We start from the raw sequence: 17,834 nt of genomic DNA on the forward strand, positions 1-17,834 counted from the left end.
CCTGGCCCTTTTCTTACACCTAATTCAGTCAAAGCATCAGATTTTACTATTATTACTTACAGATACATCATTAACTAATGATCTAAAAGAGTTGCATTACACCGTTCATTCATGCACTCACGATTATACCCTCATATGCATGAATCATTAAATACGACTTTCCAACATACATGTGTATTATACAATTTTTTGAAAACATGTTCTTAATGCTCGAAACCCACTCGCATATTTTAGAACAGGGAGCATTTCTTGATTATTTTTATCTAGCAAATTGGATTCGACAAAAGGATTGCAGTTCTGGTTACAATTGAAGCAATAGTTGTTTCATTCAGATCTCATCGGCAAGTGGACAATAGTCCTGCAGCGAAATCTTTTGAATATTTGTCATCCATTAGCTTATTCTCTAAATCTATATGGCCGTCTTTGTTATATAAGGTGTTTTTACTACTTATTTCTTCCCAACTCCATCCACAATTAAATATAAACTGCCCGGACAGACTGGTTCTCAGACAGACATGACGTGCTTTATACAAGCCCTCTAAATGGAGTAACCAACAACAGCAACGACAAATTAATATAAATGGCACAACATAGTGTTACATACCTGAAAATTCACATCCATACTTGGATTGTACAGAACAAAACTTTATGAATTCTCAGATTTAGCCTACAGTATAAAGAGTACTATTAGAAATGGAATGAATTGTTTACACAAAGTCCTAAATTATGCCAATTGTGGACAGAATAGGGTCGAATTTTCCATGTTTTGCTGCGTATAATGCCATCGGGGCGTGATAGTGAATGACATTGTCACTAGCTTCTCACCAAGGCTGCCGTGGTTCGAATCGCGGACTTTTGAAACGAAGAGTCACGTCCTTTTGATCTCTATAGCAACAGGCACGTAATTCTACAAGCTTACTTTTGCATGCAACGCTTACACAAATGGGTTTCTTCCAAATTCTACACATATGGATGTTACTGTACTGCATGGGATATAGACGGTGATCCTAGTCCTACTAGATGTACAACTCTACCTTCATTACATTTCACGTCATTTGGAAGGAGTTATGATAGATAATGTGTTTCTTACTCCCGCTGGGACAAACGAAGCTGGAGTTCTAGAAACGCGAATTAATTAGCAACATCTTTTTGAGGTATTGGGGTTTCTTTAGTATGCTTAACACTGGACGAATTTAAACATGTCGTTGATTGGTTAGTTCTATACAATTTAATGCAATCTAGCGGGGACGAGTGGCAGCCGTTGAGAGACAGACCATATCAAATTAAAAAGTCAGAGTAATGTTATTGTTGATCAGTTTTTTGGGGGTTTAGGACATTGTAAGGGGCTGTCTGGCCGAGGCGGTAAAGGCGTGCTCGGTTCGCCCGAAGGATGTGGGTTCGAATCCCCGTTAGGAAGTCGTAAAATTTAAGAAACGAGATTTCCACTTCCGGAGGTGCACATGGCCCTGAGGTTCACTCAGCCTACACCAAAAATGAGTACCAGGTTAATTCCTGGGGGCAAAGGCGGCTGGGCGTAGAGCTAACCACCCTACCCCTTCACGTGCCGAGGTTAACAATGGTGGAAGCCTTTACCTTCCACTCCTCCAAGGGCCTTCATGGCCTGTACGGAGGTGACTTTGCTTTGCTTAGGACATTGTACCACCGTATTTAGTTTTCTTCCGTGTCAGCGAAATTAGGGCATCCGAGGTCTGGAGAATCTTTCATTTCCACCTCCCTTCATATCTCCCATTTCTCGTACTTGTTCATGTTTTCCTTCTCATTGCGAATGTAATCTTAATTAACTTTTTTGAATAGTCTGTGAGTTTTGTACCTTATGAAACAACCGCGACGACGACCATCATAGCCATTTCACTCGTTAGCATGACGTCAAGTCAGCGATGTTCGGGCATTATGGACTTAGCACTAAAAATTTAAATGGGACATAATTGATGGGAAATTGTAGTTTCTATAATTTCTTTTTTAATGTACAGGTTTTAGATAGAACAAATATTCCCGGAGATATTGGAAGTTTGTGAAAAATGTAATAATTACGAATAACTCCGTTATTTTAGTTTCTTAGTTTCAGACACAGCGGAAATAAATTCTAGTATTAGATATCGTAAAAATATTATTGGTATAATTGAAGCAACAAACCTCTTCCCATTTTCACGTTGAAAACTGAGATTATAATTATACTTTGATGTACAGGTTTTCAATACAGGTAATACCAGCGGAGAAAGTTTGACATTCTGTTTGGGTCCCCGTAATATGTCTACATCACTTCGGATATCCCTGAAATTAAATACTGAGTTTCGGAAATTCTTTCATGCTGTTTTCACATAATATTCACTCAAATAACCGAGAAGACAGGCAGAAATTGAAACGAACCAATTTTCAACTTTTGTATACCTAATCGGAGATTAATACAAAGTTAGAGGCCAAAATTGAAATTTACAGACGAAAACTTTATTTATGTAGATATGTAAACTCACAATAATTCTGTATTCTCTCTACTGCAGTACTGGTGTAATCAATCGAGTTCGTAATGATAAGAAAACTTTCTTTGCTTTATTATGCTGTATTTAACCTTTCAAATATTAAAGAATGCTTTCAAATTTCTAATTAATAACTCCCATCCCCTTGTTCATGAATATATCTGTCAATATCCAAATTCTCAGACTTCTATGAGAAAATGAGGAAAGGTTTGTTGGTTTACTAAATCTATTTTTTTTCGTTGTACCTGACATTAATAATTTAATAATTGAAACGCGTCGTCCCATTTTTTCCGCTCAATGTAAGATTACCTTGTAAAATAGCGAAGTCATAACCCTACGGACCATGAAGCCTCCTGGAGAAGTGGAAGATAAAGGCTTCCGCATTCCGTAACCTTGGTAGTAAGTGGAATAGGATGGTTAACTCTATACTTGGCCGCTTTTGCTCCAAGGAATTAACCTGATACTTTCTTCGGGAGAAGGTCGAGTGTAACCCATTACCATTTGCTTCTCCAGAAGGGCAAATCTCCTTTATGCATGTTTCGACTCCCTGATGAGAATCGCACGCACGTCTCACACACCTTTACCGCCTTACCTAGACCACTCCTAAGACTGTATGTAATCGTTTTCCAGGTGCCTGTCAATTTTTATCTGCTACTTTTTTCATCCATCAGTTCTTCTTTTGTGGTTTATTTCAGATATATAATAGTATTCTAAAACAATTGTATGTACAATGTTATGTTTTATTTCAATCTAATGCGTACATGTACTCTTGATTAATTAACCACCAGTTCAATTAATTAATTAACGTATTGACTTGGTGTAAAGATGAAGTTATTATGTTAACTGTGTGAAATTTTCTGATGAAAATGTAATCATAGCCTTATAATTAATGTGTCCATCCTGATAATTTCAAACAAAAATTATGTAACAAACATCGAACGAAAACTTAATCAAAGAACAAATCATACCTTATGTAGGCGATTAAATGAAAGTACATTTTATTTTTGAGAAAGATGCTATTAGCAACGTGACGACAGAACAAGTGGAAATAACTTTGAAGACGTGGTTCAAATTCTGGCATTGTATGAAAGCAGATAAATAGAATGGGGAACAATCACTCTCGACTACTTTATATTTAAATCCGATTTGTTTCGAGTTTCACGCGTCACCGCATTAGAATGTCTGATTCGTTGGCTGAATGGTCAGCGCACTGGCCTTCGGTTCAGAGGGTCCCGGGTTCGATTCCCGGCCGGGTCGGGGATTTTAACCTCCATTGGTTAATTCCAATGGCCCGGGGGCTGGGTGTTTGCGCTGCCCCCAACATCCCTGCAATTCACACACCACACATGACACTATCCTCCACCACAGTAACACGCAGTTACCTATACATGGCAGATGCCGTCCATCCTCATCAGAGGGTCTGCCTTACAAGGGCTGCACTCGGCTAGAAATAGCCATACGAAATTATTATTATACGGCATTAGAATATGTGCGTTATTTATTACGTAAGATACTCCAACTTGTCCGTCTCATGCTTTCAACGTCCCTGCTTTTTGAGAATGACAATAATTGTATCAGTTCATCGGTTACAACCATATAGTTTGTCTTTTTTACCACTCGTCCGTAAACTAGAGAATTATACTCCGAACGGGGATCACAGTGATGAAAAACAACTTCGTTAGATGTTTATTTAAAAAGAAGAATGGATGTGTGCTTTGACGTTACCATCTGCACTTATTTGCGAGGCATAGCTAATGCGTTTAATCTAGGTAGTAAAAGGCAGATAGTGCAAAAGAATAGGCTGCAAAACGTTTAGTTCATTTTCAGTGAGTTGAAATTGTCATTCGGTTATCAACCAAGTTCTAATTTATCGAACTTCTCATGTGTAATGATATAAAAGTGGAAAATATACCGTATTTTATATCAGTGTAACTAAAATGTATTTGTTAATTCCATTGATGGAGTTGTACAGTTTGGAAGAGACTTGATCCGCTCGTTATTTGACTGCAAACATAGGGTATGAGTCTCAATGAAGAATGATTATGCACATGTGGAAATCTATTATGGAAGAATTCGGAGCTTGTTTGTAATTCTCATTTCCAGGTTGTTCATTAAATAGCAGTGAAGAGAGAGAAAGAAAGAGAGAGAGAGAGAGAGAGAGAGAGAGAGAGAGAGAGAGTGAATTAGCTCCATTCGGTTAAATAATCTGCACCTTGGCAGTCAATTAACATGCTGAGGACAGTGTTGTTTACCCGTCGGTAGTCAGTGGCTTGGATGCCTTTCCCGTAGCACGCCAATGGAAAACTCATCACAGGATTAATAAATATTACTATCAGGTGAGTTGTCAACTATTTGTGTTTATTTCTTACTAAATACATTGTATATGGTAGTTACCTGGGTTTACTTCGCAGTAATTTAAGCCGCCAACTTTTTTACAAGGAAAAATATAAACATTTAGACTGCAGGCGACGGAATGGAGGAGATCGAGAATGTTTGGTGGGGAAACAACTAGTCCAGCAGTCTGTCGAATCCACTAAACATGAGGAGAATCTAAAGTTGACCTGTTTATTTTGCATATTTTAGGGGTTAGTCGACTTATGATCAGGATGAACGTTTAACGTCTCTGGTATAAGATTTTTCAGAGAAGGTGAGGAATAAATTGATGGACTTACGTGGAATGAGCAGAGGCAGTAGTCTTAAATATTTGGATAAAGTAGCAATCCAGATTTTAACGTGCTGAGGATAGAAAAGCTCACCACATGATTAAGAAATCGTATTTTCGTACTAACTTCTGAAAATGTTCCTTGTAGAATAGGGTAAAGTAGAAGTTCAATTAAACACTGAATATAAATAAATGTTACTTCGTCAAATTTTAAAAGTTAACATAATGTTATACCAACTGAGAGAAATTACAGAAAATGCACATCAAAAACATCAATTTAGTATTTGAGATACCTCTTTATCAGATGGATAAAATTCATCACGAAAGTAAAATAGCTTTTTAACAATCATTCCTTACTCCTATTCTAACACATAGGTAATGGGCACTGGTTCGGTTCTGTTGGTACTTAATTAAACACATCTTACTAAATTATTAAATGAATGATGAGATTTTATAACACGTAAGACGTAAGATGTATCTAATTTATTCCTTTGCCTAGTTCGATTGAAAGTTTGAAATATCCCTCGTTGTCGTCTTTGGCTGACTCGTTTCCGGGCATAGGCTACGATTTCTCCTGCTTAAAATCAACTTCAACTCAGTGCTGTTTGTACTCTTACTTCCGATGACTGAACAACTCAATTCTATCATGAACATGCGTCACACAGATTGCACTCGGCGGATGGGAGAGGATGAAGCTACGTCTGACGGAGTATGCGTACCGGTACCTTGTCGCTTAGGATCTTCATGCCTGTGATGCACTTGCTCAAGCAGCGCAGCAGCAGTAGAGGTGGTTCGGCGCCAAAGCGACCGATTGAGGTCTGTGTTCGTAACCTTCATGGTTTGTTTAGGCTTGTGTCTTGTGCCTGATAGAAGTTCACCATATCGGAATTGGAGAGTAAGCCTGGTGTCGCTCACACGGCAGACATACCTAATCAACCGAAGCCGATGGCCAGTGATAGAGGCTTCTACACTGTTTATGTACGCTTTCTTAAGAACTGTAAGATTGGAGATGAATATCCCATTTTACATATAAATATTTGAGGTGTTTTCGAAGTACTGACATACTCTAAAATTTAGGTTTCTGCACACACATAAGTAGACCCCATTATAAATTACCGTACAGGCACACAGAACATTAGATACAAAATGTCCTAGTTGAAAAAAATCAAAAATGTCTTCTTTGTGCTAGACATAGCGTTTTGTTACAGTATTTCTACTGGTAAATGGTTCTCCTTGTTCCTTTCTGGGCTGATTTTGTTGAGTTTCATCTTTCGGTTTGGAACTGTCAACACTGAAATGAAAGAACTGTAGAATTGTTTTATAGCGATTGTATGACATGAGTGGAGGAAATATGGGAGTGCGGATGAGTGGATCAATTGATAAGTATTCTTCTGTGGTATGTTTGTTTACATATCCCATTAGTATAGCTGGTTGGATAGCCGACTAAATGCCAAGTGGGCATCACGGAGTCTGCTATCCATATCCTCGTTCGAGGTGCATCGTTTAGACAGGTTACATCAGGTCATTCTTGTACTCGGACAGGGAGAGGCATTCCAGGATAATTATTTTCCATGAACGATGCACGATAAAAGTTGTGTAACTTCTTTACAGGTGGTGGTTGAAATTCTTCTTTGTCACTATCATTTATTCTTTCAGCCTCTATTACGATATTTTCAGGAAGGAAGTCGTCATCAACTTCTTCATCCGTATGGTGGAAATTAGAACCCTTACTTCCTTCATCAAAATTTAGAATACTTTCTCACTATCTATTACTACATCAGCACGACGATGAGCGGCCATGTTTGTCAGCTAGCAGTTGGTCCTCAAAAACAGTAGACATTCACATACAAAAAAAAAATAAGTTTGCAGCGCTTCCTGTAAGGATACGATCAAGTTCAATCTTCAGTAACGTAGCGAAGTAGGACATGCAATATACTGCGTCCTAAACACAGAGCCACCTACCGCGAGAGACGCTCATGTCATGGTAATACTGGGTCCAGGTTTCACTTTTGTAGAGTAACACTGAGATTATAATTGCTTCATACACACCATTAGTTTCGTATGAACTGTTAGGTCTTTATTGTTGAAGTAACGTTTGGATAGCTGACGTAATGCCAAGTGGGCAGCATGGAGTGTGTTTTTCACATTCTGTTCTGAGGTGCATCGTTTAGACAAAGTGTTCTACCTGTTCTAAAATCACGTCTGAGACAGAGACATTGAACTTTGCAAGGCTAGTCCCAGGGGCAGATTGGGCAAGAATCTTAGTTTCCTGGGCGTTGATAGTGCGACCAAAGCGATCGTATGCTCACTTGAAACTATTAAATTACCACTGATGCTCCTCGGATGTAAGAGCATGTGATACAGTGTCATCAGCATTCTGCAGTTCAATTATCCTCGTCACATGAATTAAGCGATGTGAACGAAATCTTGTGAAGTTGAAGAGAATTTAATTAAGGCGATACCTCAAATCAATGCCAGAGGTGCTGGTAGATGATGTATCAGAAAACTTAGCAGCCAAGTACAGAACAAAGTGCGATGGGGCAAGTACCCACCTTTGCGTCAACCCATGTGTGATAGGAAGGGTATCAAAGATGTTTTCTGATGGAACCCCACTGTCGACAGCCGTGAATGTGGTTTTTCGTGGTTTCCTTCTTTCACACAAGACACATTCTGGGGCTGTACCTTCATTAAGGCCGCGGCCGCTTCCTTCCCACTTCCACCCCTTTCCTATCCCGTCGTCATCGTAAGACCCATCTCTGTCGGTGCGACGTAAACCCAAATGTAAAAAAAGCAATAGTCTTTTTTAAAATGCTATTCATTCGGGGCGTCGACCTAAAAAGATCTTTTACCCCTACTTTGCACCATATGTTATGAACCTGCGTGTATTTGGAAATTGCGGAAGTGTAAAGTGTTGAATGTGAGGAAAGGAAGGGAACATTAAGGACGACACAAACACCCAGTCCCCAGGCCAGGGATATTAATCCTTTACAATTAAAAGCCCCTGACCCGGCCGGGAATCGAACCAGGGGCCACCGGGTGACAGGCGGACGTTTTTCCCCTGCACCGCGGGGCCGGACACAAGCCATAGTCTACCTGAAGTACTTCTTTATAGTAACACATATCTATCGTGTACATTGAAATACCACTGGACTTAGCCATGGTAGGACTCAGAAAACCAGCGCTGAGCCACTCAACCCAGCATTTATAATATATGATGTAATAAACGAAGAGTCCGAAAGAAAAGCCGACTAACCGTACAAAACGACAAATGAGGTTTCAGTGTCTTTTTTTTTTTTTTTCGAGTACTATTCTCAATAAAAAGGACAAAAGAAAATTAGTTCACAATGATTTACAGAGTTTTCAAATTTTGCTTCCAGTGGATAAATCTGCTAATCTTCAGCGCTCACACGGGAAAAACCGATAAACAACTTCGTTACTTCATGCGTCAAGCAGATAAATAACAGTAAGAACACTGCCTCTGGTGTCGATATTTTGACACTTTCTCTTACGTTTGAAAACCTCTTAGACAAGTCTTATTTTAAAATATCAGTAACTGAGGGAGTCCGCCTCTGTGGTGTAGTGGTTGGTGTGATTAGCTGCCACCCCCGGAGTCCTGGGTTCGATTCCCGGCTCTGCCACGAAATTTGAAAAGTGGTACGAGGGCTGGAACGGGGTCCACTCAGCCTCGGGAGGTAAACTGAGTAGAGGTGGGTTCGATTCCCACCTCAGCCATCCTGGAAGTTGTTTTCCGTGGTTTCCCACTTCTCCTCCAGGCAAATGCCGGGATGGTACCTAACTTAAGGCCACGGACGCTTCCTTTCCTCTTCCTTGACTATACCTTCCAATCTTCCCATCCCCACCAAGGTCCCTGTTCAGCATAGCGATGTACTGGTCATCCTCCCCAGTTGTATCACCCGACCCAATGTCTCACGCTCCCGGACACTGCCCTTGAGGCGGTAGAGGTGGGATCCCTCGCTGAGTCCGAGGAAAAAAACCAACCCTGGAGGGTAAGCAGATTAAGAAAGAAAGAAAGAAAGAAAGAAAGTATCTGAGGGAAAGCTTCTAGAACTTAAGTATCTGATGTCATTACTACAACTAAGAGTGTATATATTCTATCTGTATTCTATCAGCTTTTTCTTCGAGTTCGTTTTACGACTTGAGAGTATGTTGCAAAGGCGAGCATAGTACTTTCATTCCTGTTGTAGGACAACGTCATTACACCTAGTTAAACATAACGTCTTCCCACCCTTATACATACTAGTATAGAAGAGTGCAAAGGAAAAACCGGCTGATCCAAGAGTATTCAATATTTGAGGGAAGTCAGTTTAAAGTTTGAAATGCTATAGCTTCTTCGGTTTTCGTGTTTACTTAATGGAAAAATATGTTCAGAAATAAAACTTGCATTTTATAACCAATGTCATTTTCTTTTGAAGGTCAATTATATTTATATAGAAAATACCGTTACAGCCTGTGGGTAATTCAGCAACAGAATGGAGTTCCAGGACTTCACTACAAAGAAGGAGGTGTTACCAATTGTGCATTCAGAGCGACTGAATACCACTTCTTCGTGAGTATTGTTGATGGTTGTAATGGATTTTTGTTTTAATTGACTTTATTTCTAGGCTATCATATACTACGAATTGAGTATCCTACTTATATATATATATATACATGGTTAGAATTTCATCTTACTGCTTGGTTATCCTGGTTTCGATTCTTGGCTCTGTCATTGAGGACTTAACTTTTCGTCAGGTGCACGCGATCGGAGTGATAATTGTATTAGATTTATGTGAAAATTTATCACGTGAAGGTCGAATGAAATGCCCATGTTATTATTTTGACATCGATGAAATGAAATTTTAAGAACGTAACTTTGATCTCAACAATGATCATCACATCAAAACAGTTTGGAATTAAACAGAGCGTTGGTTGAACCTGGATACCGGATCTTAGATTAACCCTTAGATCATGACAGCGAAAATGAAATCCTTATCAACATATTTTCATGGAATATTTTCTCAAGACTAGTACTATACATTAGTTTCCATAAAATTTTAACGTCACGCTAACATAAAGCTTTTCGTTGGCGATGGGGGAGAAAAGGGCTAGGGCTGAGAGGGAAACCTTAGTTAAGGTACAAACCCAGCATTCGCCTGGTGTGAAAATAGGAAACTACGGAATACCATCTTTAGGGCTGCCGACAGTGAGGTTTGCATCCACTATTTCCCGAATTCAAGCTTACGAACATGCGCCCCAGACGAAGCTGCTAACTTCCTTGGTTTAGCTTTAGACAAGGAACTGTATAACACCAACTTCCAAAATTCAATAAATTATTAATTTTATTGATATGCAATAGACTCGTCATTAATGGGAAAAGTCACTTAACATGATTTTTGTCGATCATTTATTGAGCATTCTGCATATAATGTAAAAAAATTACATTACAACAAAAAATATTTATACGAAAATTATCTACCTATCTTACGGTACTTATATAGTATTTTCCGAGCTGAGTGGTCCAGCAGCCCAAGTTGGCAGGTTCGATTTCGATTCAATCTGGTGGTAGTTGATGGTGCTCAAATACGCCAACCTCGTGTCGGTAGATTTACTGACACGTAAAAGAACTCCTGCAGGACGAAATTCCGGCACCTCAGCGTCTCCAACAACCGTTAAAGTAAATAGTTGGTAGTTAAGTAGTTAAAAACAATAACATTATTATTATTATTATTATTATTATTATTATTATTATTATTATTATTATTATTATTATTATTATATAGTGCCTAGCAACTCTTATTTCTGTATGATGACCACAGGACGCTTCTCGACGTTAAATGCACTGCAAGTGAAACGCATCTTTCAGAAATGTATATTTGTTCAACTTTTCGGAGATGTTATAAAAGGAGATATTAGCGCATTTGATTCTCTTCGACATCATTCCCTTTCAGACAGATCGCAACATTCTAGTATTAAACCAGGTGTTAAGTTAATATCAAAGAGTACAGGCAGATGTACAAAGACTTTCAAACGTTGACAAAATGATCTCTATAGCAACTCTTTATAAAAGCTAGCTATCGACTCTTGGGCTTAAACTTCCACACGCCCGCCACTAACACTGTATCTGAAAAAAAATTACATGAAAAGTTTGTAAATAAACTATGAGCAATTTTCCTGTGAAACTGACCTGAAGAAAGATGTATCGAGCTTTGTATTTTAGGCTCTCTCTGGAGCACTTCTCCAGATTTTTCGCTTTTCTTTTACTGTAGCGAGAAAAACTATAGAACGGAAAAGTGAATAAGATTCTAAATACATTTTGACAGGAGAAATTCTCCTTTAAAACCAACCGTAAGAGAGATACGCCGACTGAGAGAAATGGCTACGCGATTTGCGTCACGTAGCTGTGAACTTGCGTTCGGGAGATGGTGGGTTCGAACCTTACTGTATGCAGCCCTGAATATGGTTTTTCATGGTTTCACTTTTTCACACCAGACAATGTACGTCGCCACGGTCGCTTCCTTCCCAGTCCTAAACTCGTTCCATCCCATCGTCACCATAAGATCTGACTATCGGTGCGACTAAAATTTAATGCAAATAGAGAAAAAAAATTATTTTAGGACCCATCTGTAGCGCCCCTCCTGCTGAATTATTTTGAATAGGATATAACGAAGATCCTACTTGCCCTTACCATAGACTTAAATGCCAAGTTTCAAGCCATCATTTTTCTCATAATGCTGCAGTAGACAAACCAGATAGGCCTATACAAACGGGAAAACAAACAAAAATTAAACTGAATATGACATAGCCATTATTTTTCCTAATATAAAAACCAAGAATTGGGTTAACATCCAGAAATACGATTTTAGAAATATAGATGTAATAAGTAATAATTTACGAACGGATGAAGTGAATTAAGACGAGTTTTGAAGTTATTTACCATAACTAAAGAGGTGCAGCAGCTTTAAAATCCTGCAGTTAACAAAGATTAGAAACAGTTTCGTGCGTCAATGTACTAACAAACAAATTTTTATAAAAAGCAGAATAATGCTAATTGCTTTACGTCGCGCCGACACAGATAGGTCTTATGGCGACGATGGGACAGGGAAGGCCTGGGAGTGGGAAGGAAGCGGCCGTGGCCTTAATTAAGGTACAGCCCCAGCATTTGCCTGGTGTGAAAATGGGAAACCACGGAAAACCATTTTCAGGGCTGCCGACAGTGGGGTTCGAACCTACTATCTCCCGAATACTGGATACTGGCCGCAATTAAGCGACTGCAGCTATCGAGCTCGGTAAAAGCAGAATAATAGGCACTCTGAAAAATTCTGCAATAATTTTAGAAATAATCTATGGTAATAGCTAAAATATTTCAATTCTGTCCCCAGGACTAACTTGACTTCTTCAAATGGTCTGGATGGCCTGGAGACAGAGAAGTCGTACGATCCTTTCGAGGTCCGAAAAGTTCAACACCCCAATAGGTAAGTATGACAAGTCTAGAGACACTAATTTATTTGTTCTTAACTGGATAAATCCTTTGTCAGATATGAGATACTCTTGCTCTTTACATGGATGTCATAACTCAGATTATGTACAGACGCAGTCACTATCTTCTCATCATGGTTTGAACCCTACCTAACGGAAGTAAAATATAAAATAATGGTAATTCACTGCTTCCGTTCATATTCTGCTGTAATCTGTAGGTACCGCGATGAGCAGTCGTGTGAAACTAAGAGCTTTTTATGTTTGTGGAAACGTATGTAAACATTAAATGCGCAATTTATTCTTTCAAATACCTTTTAGTTACAAAAGTAATGCATAAACACCAGAAAAATATTAAATTATTTAGCAATTAAAAGTCAAAATATGGTGAGTTTTGAATGTTTTGTTTGCACATATTCAAAGCTCTGCAATTATCTACAGAGGGCACTACTATGCTTGTCATAGAAAATATTATTACTCACGAATGCATTAAGATAAACGGCATTTTAGTGCTGATTTTAACTTCACTGTTTAAAGCTTACACTTCACTCCATATACTTAGAATGAAAAGACTTGAAACAGAAGACTGTTCAGTAATACTGAAGTGGGGACTCCTAGCGAGTTCATCTGCAAGGTGACATACGTTAGCAGGGATCTACAGTGATCATGCTTTGATAAGTTTTATTTAATGTCTGAACCATGAGGTTCGATCCCTGCTAGAGACAGGGATGTCAGAATTGGTCCCCCACCTTTTAAATGGCTCCTGGTCATCGGGTTACTGTCTAAAATTGTACAGGAGACCTTTCCCATCGAGAATGTTTATTCGAAGGTGACGACATGTCAAGGTACAATGTTGACCTTATCTGAAACAGAGGTGGAAAAAGTATGGACCTTACTCTACATAGTGCCCCATAGCCACCTGACTAGAAAATAATCTTAATGCCATATTAGAACAAAATTGTTGGTGGCATGACGGAATACAGATTGATTATTGGTAATAATGTTATTTTTCACGTTCATGTAGTTTGTTAACTGTGCACTGGGTGCTTCAGATACATAATCGGCATTATCCTGGGTTTCTGGCAAGTGCATACTCAGAAAATTGCCGCATCAGGTAGGAGCATTCGTATGGCAGGGAAGTGAAAGGAAAATAAAAATATGTGTGAATATTGTTGCACATTTAATGAAAATACATTTTCAAAATAACTTCCTCCATGTTCTATACACAATGCTACTCTTTTAATTATTCCCTTTCTCACTTTTGTTAACATTGTCGGTGAATTACTTGCTGTTAGTGCACGAAGTTTATGCACAAGATCAGCTCTGTTTGCAGGCAACGTTGTATAAATTTGTTCGCAGAAATAGCGCCAGAAATGTCCACTGGTTTTAAATAGGGCAATATTTGAGGTGTAACGTGGTAAACTAGAATAACACGAAATACTGTATACGCAACTATACGACATTTATTAGCAAGGTAAATTATGCGCAGGTACTTTGGCAACAGCTTCTTTCATGATATTCACTTTCTCTGGATCCCTTTGTCGTCTCGTAATTGACGAGTTACTACAAGAAGAGTACCATGATGATATAGTCTCTTCTCGACTTTTAGATTTCGGAACATACTGTGATCTGGATGTCGTCTGTCTGGGTATTGCTGTGCATAAAGGGGAACTGCTTATCGTTCATTGCGATACCACTCTCCAAATAAGGGGCCAGTGGAAAGAAGGCACATGCCACAAAACCGTAAGTTACAAGAAATGGGAGTTTGTGTGTCTATTGTGTAAATAGGTGAGGCATGCAATTGAAGTTATTGTGACTATTTCTTAAAAGGGATGACATTACATACAATCTATTAAATATTAGCTGAAATATAATCACATACTACGCATTTATTATCCATTCTAATGGAAAGAAGAGCAGTGAATCTGTGGAATGTGCTCAATGGGTACCTAATATTTCGTTTGTAAATGGAAGGGTTTCGGGAGAATAGTACCATTTTAAATAATATGGTGGGTGTTGGAGTTAGCATTGTATAGAGTCATTTACGTGGAAAAGTCACGGTTGTTGAATCAACAAGTGGATGGAGTAATATTAATTTTTTTACGATGAGCGTCATGATGAGATTGTGTAATTATGAATAATCACACCTTTATTAATACGATTGTTTTATTTGGAGATAGGCTACACTAATATTCTATGTTGCCATGTGTTGGATAAGAATAATTTTCCATAATAATGAGTTGTTTACAGAAATTCTTACGTGTGCTATATTCTGAACGATGAAATGTGATTTTCAAGACTTTATTTCCTGCATTACGTGCTTTGACGACGTATTTTATTCTTCTAAATTTTTATGTTATATTTATGTGACTGTTCATCATTTGTGATTAAGTACCAAATTTATTCTTGAATCTGATGGTTTTAAATCTGATTTTTGATATCAGATTTTAGATAAGTTATCTATTCATCTGATGAAATTTATCTGATTATTACTACCCAATTGTGACATGTGACGGTCACTCTTTATGGGTAGAGCCCTGCGCTGATATACAAAATTACACTGACTGACAGTGACAATGCAACACCAAGGGGGAGTGGTTCGAAAGGGATGAAAGTTGGGAAAAAAACAGAGACGGCACGGACGAATAATTGATGTTTATTTCAAACCGATATGCAGGTTACACAATGCGCACGGCATCGACTCAGTAGGATGTAGGACCACCGCGAGCGGCGATGCACGCAGAAACACGTCGAGGTACAGAGTCAATAAGAGTGCGGATGGTGTCCTGAGGGATGGTTCTCCATTCTCTGTCAACCATTTGCCACAGTTGGTCGTCCGTACGAGGCTGGGGCAGAGTTTGCAAACGGCGTCCAATGAGATCCCACACGTGTTCGATTGGTGAGAGATCCGGAGAGTACGCTGGCCACGGAAGCATCTGTACACCTCGTAGAGCCTGTTGGGAGATGCGAGCAGTGTGTGGGCGGGAATTATCCTGCTGAAACAGAGCATTGGGCAGTCCCTGAAGGTACGGGAGTGCCACCGGCCGCAGCACATGCTGCACGTAGCGGTGGGCATTTAACGTGCCTTGAATACGCACTAGAGGTGACGTGGAATCATACGCAATAGCGCCCCAAACCATGATGCCGCGTTGTCTAGCGGTAGGGCGCTCCACAGTTACTGCCGGATTTGACCTTTCTCCACGCCGACGCCACACTCGTCTGCGGTTACTATCACTGACAGAACAGAAGCGTGACTCATCGGAGAACACGACGTTCCGCCATTCCCTCATCCAAGTCGCTCTAGCCCGGCACCATGCCAGGCGTGCACGTCTACAGTATGCTGTGGAGTCAATGGTAGTCTTCTGAGCGGACGCCGGGAGTGCAGGCCTCCTTCAACCAATCGACGGGAAATCGTTCTGGTCGATATTGGAACAGCCAGGGTGTCTTGCACATGCTGAAGAATGGCGGTTGACGTGGCGTGCGGGGCTGCCACCGCTTGGCGACGGATGCGCCGATCCTCGCGTGCTGACGTCACTCGGGCTGCGCCTGGACCCCTCGCACGTGCCACATGTCCCTGCGCCAAACATCTTCGCCACAGGCGCTGCACCGTGGACACATCCCTATGGGTATCGGCTGCGATTTGACGAAGCGACCAACCTGCCCTTCTCAGCCCGATCACCATACCCCTCGTAAAGTCGTCTGTCTGCTGGAAATGCCTCCGTTGACAGCGGCCTGGCATTCTTAGCTATACACGTGTCCTGTGGCACACGACAACACGTTCTACAATGACTGTCGGCTGAGAAATCACGGTACGAAGTGGGCCATTCGCCAACGCCGTGTCCCATTTATCGTTCGCTACGTGCGCAGCACAGCGGCGCATTTCACATCATGATCATACCTCAGTGACGTCAGTCTACCCTGCAATTGGCATAAAGTACTGACCACTCCTTCTTGGTGTTGCATTTGCTCTGTCAGTCAGTGTACATCCGCATCCGCATTTCCTTCATCCACACTCGCATCCGCGAATGGTTATCCGTGGATATTGTAAATATTTACCTACAGAATTTTACCCCCAAGATATTGAAACGGATAGATCTGTTAACATAATACAATAGACCTGACACCTGGCACCAGAATCCCTACAGTCACAGGTTCATGAGGGATTTTCTCTTGCGACAACTACCGACGTATTGACCTTTGTTCCTTCCTTCCATTATCTGCGGGCAGAAGCCAGTTAGGCTGAGGTCAGATTTACGGCTTTATGATCTCAAGGCTCTATATATCACCATTCCCCCATACCAATGTCAAGGGTCGCCTAACTGCAAGCAAACGTAAGAGTTTACCTGCGTGAAAATCAATAAATATCATTTAGAAATTATCAGAAAAATTATTTGTATTGCCATGCAGTTTGTATCCGCCAAGGCACTAACTTCGCGGATATCCGCGGATAAATTCGCGTATATCCGTAACCGTGCAGGGCTCTATTTATAGGCCGATGATCTAGTGCCTTGGAACCTTTCGCTAATTAACAAGAGATTAAATAATGTAATCGTTTAAATTGAACTTTTATGATTGTTATGGAGGGGTAGATTTTATATGTTTGTCCACGGATTACTCCGATATTTTCTGATTTGTAGTTGGTTGTTTTTTATAGTCTTTGCTCGATAATTTTGGTGACCATGTGTTTTTCAGGTGCACCACATATATTGTGTTTCTTGTGTTCACCATGTGCTTTATTTGGTCGTTGTTATCGCTGACACATTTATCAGTTCAGAATTCATTTGATTTCATTCGATGGCACAGTGTGGTTGATATTTTCCTTTGATCTTCAGACTGAGGTTTCAGCCGGTCAGTTATTGATAAATTGCAGTTAGATAGGATAATCAATTCTCTGTGTTCTTCTCTACGTGGTCGGGTATGAAGTGAAAGTTTTTACGACCAGATAGGATAATTAACTAATTTAATTGAATGAATTCCCACAGGATTTATTATTGGGCAGAGGATAAAATCTTGCCAAGTAGGAAGATACGCCGCACATACGGTACTTTCATTTGTATGAATTTGAAGTATTTAATAATTTTTCAGGCAGGTTTTACTGTAAATTAATTTTTGTGTTGGTTATTTACCTCGCCAGAACTACTCCATATGTCATCAGTAGTGAAAAGATTTTAAGTTGCAACAACTTTCCTAAAATGTAGCTGTTT

General features: G+C 39.8%; 1 protein-coding gene across 7 annotated transcripts in view; it reads left to right on the top strand.

The window, feature by feature from the left end:
• Positions 1-4,289: 4,289 nt before the first annotated feature.
• The window catches only part of LOC136879008 (proton-coupled amino acid transporter-like protein pathetic), an 89,576-nt gene continuing 76,031 nt past the window's right edge, over positions 4,290-17,834 (top strand). For 3 of the 7 annotated variants that reach the window (XM_068225533.1, XM_068225536.1, XM_068225539.1), the window contains exons 1-3: positions 4,290-4,831; positions 9,625-9,724; positions 12,537-12,629. In XM_068225533.1, the coding sequence (XP_068081634.1) occupies positions 9,648-9,724; positions 12,537-12,629 (170 nt within the window). In that variant the 5' untranslated portion in view covers positions 4,290-4,831; positions 9,625-9,647. Of the gene's footprint in view, positions 4,832-5,966; positions 6,155-9,624; positions 9,725-12,536; positions 12,630-14,251; positions 14,374-17,834 lie in introns of those variants that run through there. The other 4 variants (XM_068225534.1, XM_068225535.1, XM_068225537.1 and 1 more) reach the window with 4 other exon arrangements.

This window comes from Anabrus simplex, chromosome 1, assembly GCF_040414725.1.
Source record: "Anabrus simplex isolate iqAnaSimp1 chromosome 1, ASM4041472v1, whole genome shotgun sequence".
In the NCBI taxonomy this organism is placed as follows: domain Eukaryota; kingdom Metazoa; phylum Arthropoda; class Insecta; order Orthoptera; family Tettigoniidae; genus Anabrus; species Anabrus simplex.